The sequence below is a fragment of the Gastrolobium bilobum genome, unplaced genomic scaffold (assembly GCF_033153095.1).
Source record: "Gastrolobium bilobum isolate Gb01-03AN ecotype WA unplaced genomic scaffold, APGP_CSIRO_Gbil_v1 utg382, whole genome shotgun sequence".
Taxonomy (NCBI): Eukaryota; Viridiplantae; Streptophyta; class Magnoliopsida; order Fabales; family Fabaceae; genus Gastrolobium; species Gastrolobium bilobum.
The window spans coordinates 206097-223705 of record NW_026897362.1 but is presented as its reverse complement, the minus strand read 5'-3'; the positions used below and the strand labels follow the sequence as shown (position 1 = coordinate 223705).

The window sequence follows — 17609 nt, the reverse complement described above, 5'->3', positions numbered from 1 at the left end:
AAACTGAGTGGAAAAAAAAAATGAAAGTTTCAAGTAAAAGTATAAATTTAAATGTTAAATTATGACGATTTTTACAGTAAAACACCCCACGTTAAATTCCTAATGATACGATTTGTTCTTTAAAATAAAGTTGACAGCAATTTAGTCTTTTAATAACAGAAAGTCAAATTAATTTATTTATTTTTTATAATGGTCATTGGGGTGTCTTTAATGGAACCTCTGATTTAAGGACAAAATTAATATAAATTATCCATAAAATGCTTTAGCCTGGAGACATGTTTGTATATCCTGCTTATGTAACTATGGAAACTGTATGGTATTTTAAAATGGAACCATGCTTCTCTCCATTTTAATCAACTTGCCTCTTGCTGGCGAAACATGGAAATAGGTAAGCGTGAATCGAGTGATAAACGAATCAGGAGTTTTTACCTCGTAGAGATCTGGGTTTATATGTACAAAATTAGTTGTTGGAACCGGACTTAAACTTGTATAAGAGCTTGTTTAATAAAAAGGTCTCGTGGCTCCGATTCAAAAGCTCAGCCTTAGAGATTCTTAGGCTGACCTATTAAACTAACTTTATTTTTATTGTATATTTTCTGTACTATTCATAATAGTCCTCTCTGTCTCCTCAATCCATTTCACATCTTCTTATCGGTTAAACACACTTTTTGAATGCTTTTGCTTTATATTATGTTGTTTGAATATATATTGAATTTATGAATCTTTGTGGAATTATTACTGCTATGGGTCGTATATTCTGTTTGAATAAAAAAAATTGTCTTATTTTTTTTAAAACAGGCTAAATCAGATTTTTATTTTTTATAAATAAGACAGGCCACTTGCCGATAATTATATTCATAATAAATAACAGACAAAGTCGAGCTAATACATTTAAATACAAATTTAATCTTTTAAGTCCAAAGTCAAATTTGACTCCGCCCGTTATCATCCCTAAAAATAGGGGCATTTCCTAAGGTTAATAAGGCTTTGGCCTTGCCATCGCTTAGGTTTAAAGTTATGAAATAAGAAGAGGATTAAATAAAAGGCATTTTATCGCTTACCAAAAAAAAAAGCATTTTGTCTAATGACATGCTGACAACAACTTCCTAACATTATTAAGATCAAAACTAAATAGCTACATAAATTTGAACAGTGGTGGGTGGGTTTCGTATGATTTCCATTAGCAAGAAATTGTCAACGTTATGGTTGATCTCTCATTTTTATAATATAGCAGTATGTTTCAAAAATAAAATAATAAAGGAGGTGTGGGCAGCTGGCAGCTGCCTTAACAAATTTTTTTATAAAAAAAAAAACTCTATTTATAAATATTTACAACTGTCTCATTTAATGTTGTTATTATAAGATTCAGAGACCTAATTATAAAATTCGATAATTATTAAATATAAATTTTCTTAAATATGAAAATTTGATTAGAAATTTTTAAAATAAAAAGTATTGATTTCAAAAAGAAGTTAACCTATTAAGACGTGTAGCATAATTTAACCTAAAATTCACCATATAAATTTAGTCAAACTAATTTGCTTATTACTGGTCAGGTGCAAAGATTAAAGTTATATCATTCTATTTGACCACGTTTTACCAATAGTTTGAATTCCTATTAGAAATTGCAAGTTATAACCTTTCAAGGCACATAAAAATGAAAAAGAAAGAAAGTAGTACAATAACTATTATTATTTGTTATTTTTAAAAAAATTATACAGTCTATGCTATTTGATTGCATGACTTGTTAACCAGTATAAGACAAATAAAAAATAATCATTAACAACTACGACTTCATGTGTTATAATAATAATAATACCAATTGAGTGACCTTCATCGGATACCACCTTCTCCCAATACGAAATCATAAAATAATCATAACTTGCAAGACATTGGCGAGGAGATAGACTTTACTTTAGATTCCAGTTTTTTCGATCACTATAATATAACAAATCAAAGCAAATTTACAAACGGTGCCCCCACCTTAACTCACACTCAATATTTTTCTTTTCCTACAAAAAAAAATATTTTTTAAATAAAAGTCCTCCACTCCCAACCTTTTTTTTTCCTTTTTTTATTTATTATTCCACCCTCTCTACGTTGACTCGAATACCAAACCCACAACCCCGGCTGCGTTCTCCTGCATCGCGGCATGAATCGTGTGCCTGTGCTCCCCTTCGTACGTCACGATCAACATCGCCGGATCATCCGGTGCACGCTCCACGTGTTTCCTCGCTGGGCACCCTCTCACCGTACTGCACTTATAATAGCCTCTGATTGAAAATAAAAAAAATTAAAATAAGATCAACGTCAGTGAACAAGTCTTTCACCAAAGTCAACACGATCAACGGTTACAAACATATCAATCATCAAAATCACTCACCGTGGGTACGGCGATCCCTTGATAGGTTTCTGACCGTATTTTCGCCACGAGTACTCGTCGGCAGGTATATCGGCGATCTTCGAACTAATCGCCGGCACTCTCACAGTCTTCTTCATCCGATTTTTCCTGAACACAAATTAAAAAGTGTTATTTTTATTTAATTCAAAAATAAAAAAATAAATGAACTATAATGCATTGATGCACGCACTGGTGTTTGCTAAAATGCGCTGGGGGTGCGGATGCGCTATATTAATGAGAAGTCAACAGTCAAAGCAATCAAAAGAGGATCAAAGTACCTAATGGTAATAATTCACTTGGTTGATTGGAACATGTACTTGATTTGGGAGTGAATTTTTTCACGTCAACAAGTAATCGTGTGGTAATATTATTTAATCATAACACTAATTTAAAAATTATATATTTTTTCCTCTTATTTCATCGTCACTTTTTCAGACAAGAAGATTAACTTCCATTCGATTTAATATTATTTTTGAAAAGAATTTAAAAAGTAAATTTTAAATCTGACCTTAATCAAATAAGTCAAGAAAGGATGAAACAATTTAATATTAAAAAAATAAAACCAAAGGAAGGTTCAGTTTGGCAAAGTTTGAATTTCTCTCAGTCTTCTTTGTTAGACAGCGATTTCTAAAAACTCGCGTCTCGACAAAGGCATCATTAGACACACAAGAACCCTATGTTGTTTTGTCACTGTCACGCGTGCTTTTCCCCATTTAATGCATTTTAACTGCACCACTACCAAAATCGTTGACTCCCAAACACGGCCTAGCCCCACCCACCCACCCACCCACGCGACAGTGTCACGTGATTAGTTGAAAAAACAAAAATATCTTCTAACAGTTCAACAATTTATTTTTATTTTTTTTACATTATTATTATTAATTTTTTAAGCCCAGGAGTCAACAACTCGTAATGATGGGAAAATATTGAGAAATTATGATTCGGTGAAGCGCGCTGTACCTTCTCTTGATGCAGTGGCACTTGCTGGAGCCGGAGATGTTGTCGGAGTGAGCTCGATGGTCGTGGCACCTTTTCTTGAACGGCGCCGATGACAGCGGAGGTTTTCCGCCGGACGCTGCCGGCGCTGCCGACTGCGTCAGGAAGATCGACGATCCCTGCTTGCCGTTGGAGACACTGCCGTCTCCGGTGATGGCGGAGGACATGAAAGATGAATTCGAGGAGACGCTGAACGTCTCCTTCGAGAACTCGAGCTCCATTGATTTGGCATTAGAGCTCAAGATGTGATTATTAGGCTTCGTGAAATCGAGCGTCAAGCTCTGCGGCTGCGCAGGGACGAAGCTCGCCGGAGCGGGGTGGACGGCCACCGGCGCCGGAGAAGTGAACTGCGGCGGCGGAGATATGTTCAACGCTTGCAGTTGCGGCAGCGGAGGGAGGGAGGAGGATGAGGTAGTGGTAGGCGAAGAAGAGGAGCGGTGAACCGGTGCTCGCCTGAACCGGGCGTGACCGGTTCGGTTTAGCAAGGAGATGAGTTTTTTGAACTTTAAAACGGTGCCGTCTGTGAGGTCTGTGTTTAAGTGAGTTGGTTGATGGGAGAGGATTCGGATCAGGTGCTCCATGCCATTGAGGCCTTCCGATGCAGCCTCTTGTATGGCCTTTTGCTCGTCGAGTTTCGGGAACACCATGAGTTCCACGGCCATTTTTTTCGGAGAAATTAAGGTTAACGTGAATAGAAACTCAGAATGTCATGAGAAGAAGGAGGAATATGATTTGTGATTGAAGAGAAGCGGTTTTGGAAGTGTAAACGGTTGAGGGGTGGGGTTAGATATATGGTGGTGAGGGTGACCGGATGACCGGGTAAGAGAGTGTGAACATTATGTCAATGTGAGTTTTTTTTTTTTTTTTTTCTTTCTTTAATACGAGAGGGGTGAGATTCTCGACTTTACTTACCATCATGATTTGCGTGACATTATTTTAATTTTATTGGTATTTTTTAACACCTCGATAATTTAAGTAAAAGAAGAAATAATATTTTCATAAACTACTATTGAACATGTATTAATGTTAGAGCAAGTAAGCTTTATAATATACTTACATAGTTTGCCACTTTGTAATTTTAGAATTAAATGAAAATTAATGATATAAATGAGGGGCAATAGAGTACTTTCTGTTCTATGGAAGGGACTACTAATGGACTTGGTCTTCAGTCTATTTTCTGTTCTTTCATGACAAATTTCTCGAAGGGTTATGAGTTACGACGGTTGACAAATCTAGAACATCTCGTTGAAAAGGAGAAAGGAGTTTCTATTTCAAAGTTTTTTATTTTTTATTTTTTTTTAGTTTCCACAAAATGAGTGCTTTACAATTGTTCTTGTTAGTTGTTATTATTATTTTTCATTCAAGGATATTAACAAGATTTTAAAAATTATTTTAACTTTTCTTGTGAGGTAATTAGATTCTCGCACCTAAAGCTGGCTGGTTGAGATCATTGCTACAATTTTTATTCAAGCAATGTTAAATACCTAAACATTTGTACCAAATTAACTTTTAAAGTAATACAAATGTAAGAAAAAATAATATTATTTAGAATTCAATATAACTTATTTTTTCAGAAATTATCTTTATGTAATAATACCTTTTTTCAAAAAACATGATGGTCGCAGAGAAAGAGAATTATAAATCCAGGAGACCTTTACCTGCAATTTTACGGGTTTGAATTCTTGAGACCCACCTGGTAAAGAAACTTACCTGACGACTAACTTCATCTTGTGGAATTAGTCTCCCTGCTAAGTCAAAGAAGAAAAAATAGTATATATTTTTCATTTTCTGTCCATCTAAAACATTTTAACTATTAACAATTAAATAGAATATTAGATTTAAAAAAATGATTTTTTTTTTTTTTTTTTTTTTTGGGTAGATAAAGACATGTTATTTAAATGGGAAAAAGAAATACCCAAAAACCTGTTATCAGCACTTACGTTTTCCATATATCAATGGTAAGTAATAGAGTAACTTTTGATGATTAATAAGATCACAATCACTTGCTGTTGACTTTTCCATAGTATAAACAATGGCAAATCATATATATATTTAAAGGAGGGTTATATTTATAAATTTTTTATTTATAAATTTATAAATTATACCTGGTAAGACTTCATTCAAAATTCAATAATATATTACCAGTAAGATATACTATAATTTGTAATAGTTTATAAATATAACATTTCAAATATAATTAAATGAGATGTATATACACAATTAATGAAAAGATTATTCTGACTTAATTTGCACGTAATAATCACTATATAATATATCTGCGAAAGAAGCCCATTATATAGCACTTGCGCACAACCATCATAAGATTGGTTTAACTCAAATAAAACATAAACCAATATTTCTACTTCATTTAAGAGTCAAAAAAAAAAAACGATTCCCCAGTCTATTACACTGCATTTGATACACTATCATTAGTTTGAGACAAATCTTAAGAAAAAGTACATACCTTGAAAATAAATTTTTCAATGAAAATAATTGAAACAATACAGCTTCATATAAATTTAATAGACTATATTCAAATTAACAAGTTATGAACATGCTTTTCAATATTTTAAATATGTATTTCAAATAGACCATGGCAAGTGTATGTTGAAAACAAACTTTGCAGGCCAGAAACAGGGTTCCCATTCTGACTTTTTTTTTTTAATGTATTGTCTGTAATTCTTCCTAATTAAAATTAAAATAATGAAGATGAAAAAAATCAAACATTTGCAGAGTTGTGAATAAAACCTCGTGCGCATACAAAATATATTAAGGATAATCTAACTTTTTATGACCATGCTTATCCGGCTTTATAAATAGTCAAATTCAATTATATATCAAGAGCGTTATCAATGACATTGCCATCAAGGAAACCATTCATGCATACTTTTTCTTTTACCTATATATTATAACTGAACATTAAGCAGACATGAAATAATAAACAAGTTAGAGTTGCTTTTTTTATTTGTTTCTTCTAGAAAAACTAGGGATAACTTAGAGTTTGAAATGCATTGGTGATATTTTAAACAAGCTGATTTCGTATCACGCGATATATTTTATATGTGTCAATTCTTCTAGACAGGGTAATTTAATAAAAAGTAAAAATATACCAACTATAAATCACAAATCAACATTTCATTCTTTTGCACTTTTTTCTGTCAGTTTTACCATACTAGATATTCGATTTGGTATCAATAGGATATGCATATCCTGGAATATCTAATACGTTAAAACTGATAGAAAAAAAATAAAAATAATAAACATGCGATTTAATTAATACTTATTCTATGTTCAAAATCATATGACGACGTATGAATACAGGATTAGATGATAGTGTGAATTTAAAAAAAAAAAAAAAAAAAATCTAAGAGTCATGTAAATTTTTTATTTTTTTTTTGCTGATAAAATATAAATCATAAAAAAAAACACCTAATACATGATTACAAGTACTCTTGGTTAATAAAATAAATAAATAGTTAAACTAAGGCAATGACTCCTCGAAAAAGACAAAATGTGTGATTACATAGAGCTAATTTGAACCAGGAAAGCAAGCACGAAAAATGGTGGGTAGTCTCGTTCACATGGCAATTGGAGATGAATCTTTTGTTATTTTAATCTGGTCCTCTATGTTTGACTAAATTTTATATTTTTAAATTTTAAAACTTATTTTTTTATTCACAGACCGTAACAGCTAGCACCAATTGTTTCGGGCATTGGGAATGAATCCTCTTATTTATATGGGTTCATTTAATCTTATGTTACATGAGAGATCTTCTCTCATGTTGTAGAGATACATATGGTGGGGTCCGCCATTTAAAGAAAAAAGAAAAAGAAAAAAAAGAAGTGTCATGATTTTCGATGAGTGTGTAGGAGATAAAACTACTCTTATGTTGCATAAGAGTAGTTTTTCCCTATTTATATATATATATATATGATTTGATATCATCAGGTAAAGCGAAAGATTAATAGTTGATAAACAAATAAATGATTCTCTTTTTCCCACCTTGTATTTTAATATGGATATTTTTTATCTTTTTCACAATTGATTTATTTTAATAAATCATAAAAGTTTATGGGCTGCTAATAGCCTATTCCGTTATTTAAATTAGAGAACCTAAAAGCAGAAGCAAGAAGGCGCAATTTGCTACCGACAGCACTCAGACCAGGAACCAAAACTTTTATGAATAAATGGATATAAATGTTAGTGTACCCAAAAATAATGGATATAAATGTTTATTGTATTATTTAACAATAAAAATAAAATATGAGTTCTATTTATCCATTTCATTTTTTCTTTTACAGTCTTTTTTTTCTTTTGGTAAAATTCAGTCTTTAAAATTAGTGTATATATATAGTATACTTTATGTAGGCAGTAACACTGTTAATATAGTTGAAAAAATTATCAAATTTTTATTATTAAAAAAACTTCTATTGCAATGACGGTTTTATTCAATAATTTACATTAAAAATTGTAAAGAGAAATTAATTTATAAAAATGATAAGAATGATTGGGCTGATGCATTGCATTCAACTCTTAGATAGTGCATTTGTTTGAACGAAAGAAAGTACTTACGCTATATTTATTCAAATATTTTTTACTTTCTTTACCAAATTTTCTATCTAACAAGTTATAACTTACAAACTTTCAAGTAGTATCTTTCCTTCTTTTTTTGACTGGAAAGTAGTGATTATTATTATACATTAAGAGATAGAAATGGTAATTAATTACCCCTTAGTCTTAAATTGTGAGTACCTTAACTAGAAATATAAAAGGGTTTGTCTATTCTTATGTTATAGGAGAAAGAGCAAGAGCATATCTTATGTTTAGGGGTGTAAATGGGCTGGGTTGGGTTGGGTTGGGCTTTGGTCTTTTTGGCCCAAACCTACGTCAAAAAAAATTCAGTCTATCTGACCTACTGGTCTATTAAAGGCTTTATTTGTAGGCCAAGCCCGACCCATTTTTAAAAATAAGAAAGTCTGACATAGCCTACAGGCCTTGTAGGCCTCCCACTGTAGATACTAAGAAAAAAAATAATTGTATAGAGCAAATAAAGTTCCATTCATGCATGTACTAGTACTTCTCATAAGAAAAAATGACAAACAATAAAAAGTCAACATAATACCACAGCCCTAGAATGTATATCATAGAGGAATAGAGTCAAAGAAATGGAGAAAATAAGAAAAATACAATTACCGGATGTTGAAATTAAGTTTACAAGATAATGTCATTTATCTAAAAATCTTTAAACCACCATCGAGACAAGGGAAATAAGAGTATTATTGAAAGATCTTCATCAGTAACATCATAATCCAGCAAGGTACCCATTACTCCATGTTATTAAGCTGCAACAACATGTAAAATTTGGAGACATTAGACAAGTTTTCCTTTCATAAAATAAAATAGCACAAAAAGTAAGAGATATTGGTATTTGGTACTTTGTGTCTTTGACACATAAAATAAATATTATTTTATTATTTTATTTTAATAAATTAAATAGGCCAGCCTACAATGCTGTAGGCCGGACTTGACAAAATTGGCCATGACCTATTTGTTAAAAAAACTTTTTTATAAGCCTAAGCCTACTCTACTTTTCTAAAAGGTCGGGCTGGGCCGGGATCAATGTAGGCCGGGCTGAGCCAGTCTGGCCCATTTACACCCCTACTTATGCTAAGACACAAAATGATGGGATCTACCACTAAAAAAGAAAAAAGAAAAGAAAAGAAAATAGCAGCACACTTATCGAAATGTCTATGACATATGATAGTAGTCTTCTACAACATGAGACTATTATTTCCCAATATAAAATAGTAGAAAGACATAGGTTTTCACATTTTGGCTAGAATGAATTGAGGAGCCATAAATTTTTCTCTTCTCCGCGGGTAGTAGTTCAAGGATTTCAAATAACAAATAATTCTTACATATTCCAAGTACATTCCTAAAAAAACAGATTATTTTAAAAACTTAGTTGATAATACGAGCATATGAAAATTTCCATCAAACTGCATAGGTGAAACTGGCAACAATTGATAACAAGTGGGTCATGAGTCATTTTTAGATAAGAATTTCTCATTCTTCGTGAACTCTTAAATTTGCATAAATACACTCTAGATCAACATAACTCTATATTTTATCACTCAGTATTTTTAGATTTTTAAATTCCACCCCCACAGGGTCAATATGAAATAAGGAGCATTTCAAGGAATATTATTATGTATAATTATATAGTTTGACTTGAGCATGTGAACTTTTAGGTGAGAGAATAAATCCTGCAAAATCTCTCAAATAACTCTTTTATGATCTGTATATCGCGGAGAACGTTGTATTTTAATCATTCACTTGTTCCAAATCCAAATTTATTAGTCGACAATATTATCTTTCTATTGAAGTCCACATTCATAAATTGGTAAAAAAAGTACACCACGCGATATTAGGGGCTTAGCCAAATAAAATAATTAAAGCTTATCTTAAGGATTAGTCTTTATATTTATATTCTATGGAATAGTCTTTATCATATGCACAATAACATGAATCAAATACGATTAATAAACACAGAAAGTCAACATTATTGTGTCTGCCCGTGAATATATATGTGGTTCATAAAGTTTTGTGTTTGTTTATTACAAAGGCATTGTTTCGTAATTTGAAAAATACATATATAGTTGCTTTTAAACGTTGACATTGGAGGATAATTATTCTATGTTTTCTCCTATGATAAAAAAGAGAGAGACATGGGTAATAGCGCACGGTGTCATATAATAAATTATGTAATACTTCATTTAAAAATCTACAATTCACAATAAATCTTATTTTGGGCATACAAGTACTTTATTTTTAAAAAAAAAATATTTATTATTTTTTAAGTTTACCAAATATTATGTAATTGCATAGCCATAAGATAAACTTTTAAATTGCATATTGTATTTTATATAAATATATTATATTTATTTTTTACCACACATATTATAATCATTAAAAAAAAATTGGACTGATGTTTATCGAAGTTGTGTCATTTCGAGTGTGTCGTAAAATTCACCTTAAAGCGAAAATGGCTACAATCTTTTATTGATTATTCGGTTAATTTATGCCACTAAACAACATTACAAAGGATATGATTGATGATTTGATTCCTTCTTCTTCTGTCTTTTTTTTTTTAATTAGGATTTGATTCCTATTTTCGTATAATTTGGAGAATAAAAACAAATATCAACTTCTATGCGGTGTTTAAGAGGACCCCTTATTCTTTAATGCAATTCCTGAGTTATCCTGTTACGTTTTCAAGATTCTTAAAAATCACATCAGAATCTCAGGCACAAAGTCTAACTTAGTTGTTATTTAAAATAACAATAATTAATCGATAGGATCTTCCGTTTTGTATTTGTCGTTTGTCCACCTCAACATAAAAGTAAATGTTTGAGATATTTTAGAATTGTTCTATGAACTTGACCTAAATGATTCATAATTAACTAAGGAACATTATTTATTGTGCACTAGGTAATTAAGTATTGGTATTGGACCCTTTGCAAGTTGCAACTCCAAGCATGATGAAGATTCCACATCTATATTTGTTTTTTCTATAAAAATCAATTGGTGAATACTTATGTGAATAAAGCACTAAGGTTAAACAAATGAAAGTTGTTAAATAGTAAAGTTAATGAGCATGAATTGCCACTAAAGGGGTCCGTAAACTCAGCTGTCAAAATGGCCAACAAAAAATATAAATTATTTTGTTTAACACTGTTTTGGCATCTTAATTTTAATGATTAATACATAAATGATTGTGGTTGCAATCTCAAATTAGGTGACTCGAGTGTTCCTTTGTTTATGCTTATTTTTTAGTTCTTTTTCTACGGATGAATGTTTGGCTAGTACTTGGGAATCAATTGCAACGGTGATGGCATTTTTTTACCGGGAAATTGTGTATATTGTGTCATTTAAAGTAAAATGATTGTGTTTTGGTATATATTTAGTAATTTTTTATATTCTCTTAAGAAAAAAAAATTATGGATAAGAGAAAAGATAAAAAAATTATCAAAATACAATCGTTTTATTTTAAATGACATAATATTATGTTATTTAATATGTCAAATATTATATATATATTATTTTCGTTTGTATTGTAATTAATTTGCTGAAAGAGAATCTTGGGGTCAGTTAAGTATAATTTTTTTTTTCTCAATATATATAGGGAAGAAAGGACAAAAAAAATATAGGAGAAATTTTAAAAGACAAAATTGTATACGTAGTTATATAATTATATTTAGCGAATAATAACTAGTGGGCAGGCACATCTTAAATCCCAAGAGTACTGCATTGTCTTTCAACATCTTAAATTTCTTATTATTGGTGGCTGAATTTTAATTTAAAGTACAGTCAAAGTTGTGTTGTAATTCCTTGAGTTACAAACTTACAATTTGTGAGTTTAATAAAGGGCAATATTTTGTTCCAACTTCCAAAGGCTATATTCTTATCAAGCAATACGATAAAGTTTCTTCTGATGCACATCTATGATAATCACATTGTTCTCTTTTTTTTCTCTCTCCTAATAAACTGAGTATAAAACAAATATTCTTACTTGAGAAAATAGGAAATAATTTAAGGGAAAATATTTTCTCTTTTGAAAAGAGAAAAAATTTCTCATGTTAGTGACTCATAACATAAGTGGGTCCCACCTTAAATTTTTTTTTCTCCACTATTTTGTGGGCCTCACTTATATTATGAGTCACTAACATGAAAAAAAAATTCTCCTTTAAAAAGAGAAAATGTGTTCACATAATTTAATGATTTATATTATAGTTTATCATAACTCTTTATAAAAGCGTTTATTAGGTGAGATGAATGTTTATGCTAAAATTTTTTACAAAAAAAATGAGAGGGTAACGAGGATCAAACTCATGATATAATACTTTGATATCAAATAAAAAATTAATTCAATTCAAAAATTTAAATTATTAAATAAATATTTTTTAAATAATTTATATTATACTCTAAGAAAAATAATAATTAATGAAATTATGGTATATAACTTTTTTTTCTATCTCATTCGCTTGGAAATGGAGGCCCAAACGAAGTACAGAGGTAAAAAAAATCATTTAATATTTGTTAGAGTACTACTGAATACTATGTGTACATTTGTTTGGATTTTGGAATGAATCATTACTTTTTCCTTTTTTCATTCGTTTGGAAACGTACTACTGATTCATTGAATACTATGTGTACGTTCAGACGTTAAAAAAAATCATTTAATATTTGTTTTTTTTTTTTTTAAATACCGTAATATTTGTTTTTTTAATACGAAATCTAATGGTACTTCATTAATTTATTTTTTTTTGAATTTTTCATATTATAAAGGAATAAGTTATTTTACTTATTTTTTTTTTATGTCTTGCCTACCACTCTTTAATATTGTTAGATCATAATCTCAAGTACCCTCATCATTTCTCTCTCTTACTATTCTGATTTAACGGTATTGGGAAGTGATAGGTAAAGGTAAGCAGAAAAAATAATAGGTAAAATAACTTATTCCTATTATAAATAAGAGTTTAGTGTTTGTCATCTAAAAAGATGATACTTTTAGGGCCCATTTGGATGGATTTTTTTCTCTTTAAAAATTGTTTTTTTTTTATAGAAAAAAAACACTTTTAAGAAAAAGTCTATTTGAATGCCTGCAAAACAGAAGTCGTAAAAAAAGTTAAAAATCCATTTTTTCTATAAGATAAAAACTTTAGCTTATAAAAAAAGTAAAAGCCAAACGCCAAATATTTTTTTAAAATATCAAATATTTTTAAAAAATCTAAATAACTTTAACTTTTGTAAAAATACTTTTAAAATAAGAAAGACATAAAAAAAACTTTTTTGGGAAGGCCATCTAAATGGGGCCTTAGACAAATGTAATATGTTTTTTAATTTTAAATTATAAAACTTTTTTTTTTTTGTAATAAAATTATAAAACTTTTCCTTTCTCTCTCTTCTCCCATAATTTATTCTTTTATCTCTCTTAAAGGTATGTCTCCTGAAAAAGAACACACATTTTTCCCTATAAATAAAAGAATAGTTAAGTCTCTTTTTGTTCTAAGTGTTAACTCATCTAAGACATAAATAGTTTTTTTTGCAATTAGACTATAGCGTCATTTTTTTTTTATAAATCACAAGTAGGGATGTGCATGAGTCGAACCGAACCAAATTAGTTTAAATGGTTCGGTTCGGAATCGGTTCGGGTCGACCCTCTTTTGAAAAGAAAAAAATTTAAAAATTTTAAAAATAAAGTTAAAAAAATCAAATTGGTTCAGTTTGAAAACGGTTCGGTTCGGTTCTTAAACTGTTTATAAAACCAGTTCGGTTTATGAACTGATTTTTAAAAACCGGTTATTTTAAGGGTGGTTCGGTTCGGTTCATGATTTGGTTAAGTTTTTTTGGTTATTTTGCACATCCCTAATCACAAGCATTTTTTTCGGTAGACAATTCTGTTAGAGGCAGATGCAAAAATGAAGGCTTAAAACTTCTCCAAAAGATAATACTATAAAAAATTGAATCCACGCTCTCATCTCCACCTGTTCATCTCCCATGTGCCATCATTTTGTTTCTATAGTATCATCTTATATAATAGAAAGTATCCATTAGAACTAAATACCAAAAGAAAAAGAAAAAGATGTGTTAATTTTAAAAGGGTTTTACTAATCTCCTTCCACAGAAGATAGTTATCTTATGTGGTAGAGAGAGAATGGGTGGGTCTCACCATTACAAGAAAAAAAAGAAAAAAGTGGGGTGCGAAAATCGAAGTGAGAGAAAATGATATAAGTTACCTTATGTAAAAGGAGAGTAATATTTCCCTTTTTAAAATGAGATAACCGTCTAATTTACATTCTTAATGACGGTTATCCTATGAATGGTTTTTTTGGTTTTATTGTATCTTCTGTCAAAAAGGATTTTCTTTGTTACCAACTTACTTTTATTTTATGGGAAATCATGTTCTCCGACAATAGGATAGCAAAAAAATTTCTTGCACAATTTCGTTTTTTGTGTCAATTAATTTTTTTTCTAATATAAAATGTGAGACTCACATTTAATTTATCTCTATTTTTATTCTCTCATGTTGTCATGCCACTTAAGAAAACATCAACCCTTATTTTGTTTATTGGTAATATTGTTGGATGGTTACATGGGCTTTGGGCTTTCTTGTTTAAACTTTGAAGCCGTGTTTTTCCTTTTGGTCAAAGTTGCTTCCAGAATTTTAACGAGGCCCAAACATGACCAGAAGCCTTGCAGGATTGTTATGCTGGAAAATACGACACGTTCAAATCGTAGCCCTAGCTTCAATACCTAGAAAGTAGAAACACACACATATGCAAGGTTTAAGCCCAACAATTTGAATCTTGGGCTCTCAATGATTTCCCAGGGCCTAGCTCGTTTATTTTACAAACATTTACTTGTTTATTCTTTTTTTTTTTCTTTTTAATTTATAAGAAGGGTGAGTTTGCACTCATGATCATTTAATCATAATTTCTAATATCATATGCAAAACAAATTCAATCTAAAGCTTAAGTTTTTAAGTAATATCAACATTAATAATTTTATGGTTCGCTTTTTCTACAGTCAATGTAGATAACTTATCTACAGTGAACCTAAAACGACGTTGTTTTGAGACGGAAATCAAGATATTTTTATAATTATAATTTATTTCAGGGTTATAATAGTCTTTTTCATTATAACTTTTTAATTTTTCAACTTAAAACGACGTCGTTTTGGGAGTGAATGTAGATAACATATCTACATTCACTTTAGAAACTTTAAAGCCTAATTTTATATTAGAGAAAAGATATACTTACAACTTGTTTTTCATTTACAAACTCTTATAATCATATCTTAACCATTGTTTTTTGTCAATCTGACGGTTATAATTTATTGAGAAATAATAATTAATTAATAATATAACCCAATAAATTATAACCATTAAATTGACGGAAATCAACGGTTAAAACGTAATTGTAAAAGGTTGCAAACGAAAATAGGTGATAAGTATAACCTTCATCTCTATATTATTATCTGTAAAATATATTTTTCTACCTCTCATTTAATTCATTCTACAACATACTACAAATAAGATAGCTTTCGAGACACAAGATTAAGCTGTAATGATTTTGAGTTATCGATTTCATGCTTAAATTGTCATTAGAGACTCGTTTAAATAATATCATGTTGTGGGCATCTCATTGAACTTTGAAGCAATCACATGGTGATGATGACTCCACAATCCCATTTAACCACTTCATCACTTGCTTAAAAGGTAAGTCTTAGCAGAGCCACAACCCCACGAGCTCGGCCTCTAGTCACTTCCTTTCCTCTTTTTCATCACTTGGCCATAAACAATTTGTTTTCGTTTACCAAATGATTTAGGAATGATTGACACCTAAATCTTAAGTATAAAGATTGATAAGGTTTAAATCCAAAAGTCTTTTATAAATTTAATAGTACACAGTTTTCTAAGTCCAGTTACTTCAAAGACAAGTAATAAGAAAGTCTTATAAATTTCTTAATTATAACATTGTTAGTTTAAATACACGTAAGTTAGGAGCAAACTTTCGGTGTCACCGTTGCACGTACCATTTTCTTTCAAAGTTTGTCACTTGTATTTATTTTCTTATTTTTCTTTTTTTTATCCCACTTTCATCTTCTCTTTTTTTGTGATTGGTCTTTTCTATTGAATAAATGGTACCACCGTGGCACTTTGAAAATTTTTGTAAGTTAGCCTGGTATCATATGGTCGCAATAAAATAAAAAAGCAGAGTGATAAGGTTGTTTAATTTCACCTTCCCTAATGAATTAAATCAATTAAGAGGGAGATTATTTGATTAACTTGAATATTTAATCGATTAAATCTTTAAGTCAACCATTTTTGTCAGTTTTAACCATTTAATCGATTAAATCTTCAAGTTAATCGATTAAAGATGGGTAGATTGGTAGATAGTTTCGAATAAGGGTCAAAATGGTTATTAATTAATTAATGAAGGGTAAAAGGGTCAAAAGAACCATGTTTCGTAGATGATTTTTGTTTAAATTTTGGAGAAATTAAAGGTAATAATCTAATGATAGGTTATTCTATCTATCTATTTTTTTTTTTGTCTATTTTTGCCTACTACTCTAAAATATTATATATCAGAATCTCGAGAAAAGAGAGAAAGATAAATATTAGTTAAGATTATGATATAATTGTATTTTCGAATGATAGGTAGAAAAAAATAATATGCAGAATAACCTATTCCAATAATCTATTATCCATGTTTGGTAGAAGATTTCTGAAATTTTATTTGGAAATGTGATTTCTCTGAGATTTTATTTTGTGAACAAAATTCAACTAAGAACATCATCCAACAATACCACTCACCCACGGTGGTATCAATCTTATTAAAATCGGTCCGGTCATTAATCCGATCGAGATATCGAGTCACTGGGTTACTGGTTCAACCAATGGGTCACTGGTTCAGCCGCATGACCCGGTAATTATTTACAATTTTATAATTTATATTAAAAAATTATAAATATGCTCAAATATTTTAAAAAAAATGATAAAAATATCAAATATTTTAATACAAAAAATAATAAAAATAATAAAAAATATTAATTTCAAATATTTTAATAAAAAATCAAACAAAAATATAATGATCGTGATACGGTGCTTTAGGTTCAGAAAACGACATCTCTAACTATAAATTAATTCAACATTAATATTAGTGTTGTAGGTACATAACTTATGTAAGTCAATAATAAAAAAATATATTCAAATTTGACTATTATGATTTTTTTTGAAAAAAAACAAAAATTTGGATTATTTTTTTTTGGAACCGGGCCGGGTCACCGGTTAACTGATCGGGTTATCGATTTTTATGAAAACCGGCCAGGTCGATCCGATTTTAAGACTATGGGTGGTATTATTGAATTCTGGAAAAAAATGAAAAATTTAACACATTTTTAGTAATATTTTCAATCAATCAAACATAAAATCATAAAAATTGATTCAACTTTCAGGAAATATTTTGATCTACGAAATAATTTTTTTATAACACTTTCAAAAAAAATTAATTTCTCACCATATTATGAGCGATCGTGATTTCCGAATAAAAATATTCTCACTCCTAAACAAATCATGATGGAATACTCGAAGTGAAAAAAAAAATGCCGAATTTGTACGGAAATGAGGATCCATTTCAAGTTTTCCCC

At 29.8% G+C, this 17609-nt stretch overlaps 1 protein-coding gene across 1 annotated transcript; it reads right to left on the bottom strand.

Moving 5' to 3' along the window:
- Window positions 1-1841: 1841 nt before the first annotated feature.
- LOC133306259 (probable WRKY transcription factor 17) lies at window positions 1842-4142 on the bottom strand. Its single transcript, XM_061506557.1, has 3 exons — window positions 3362-4142; window positions 2384-2509; window positions 1842-2273 (listed from the first exon to the last, which is right to left on the bottom strand). The coding sequence occupies exons 1-3, from the start codon at window positions 4057-4059 to the stop codon at window positions 2096-2098; spliced, it is 1002 nt and encodes a 333-aa protein (XP_061362541.1). The 5' UTR covers window positions 4060-4142; the 3' UTR covers window positions 1842-2095.
- Window positions 4143-17609: the final 13467 nt, after the last annotated feature.

Bases quoted from the DNA above. Each gene is read 5' to 3' on its own strand.
- LOC133306259 (XM_061506557.1), bottom strand. From the start codon at position 4,059: ATGGCCGTGGAACTCATGGTGTTCCCGAAACTCGACGAGCAAAAGGCC. The intron at 2,510-3,361 runs GTACAGCGCGCT...ATTTGTGTTCAG, and splicing joins TGCCACTGCATCAAGAGAAG to GAAAAATCGGATGAAGAAGA. The intron at 2,274-2,383 runs GTGAGTGATTTT...ATTTTCAATCAG, and splicing joins AAGGGATCGCCGTACCCACG to AGGCTATTATAAGTGCAGTA.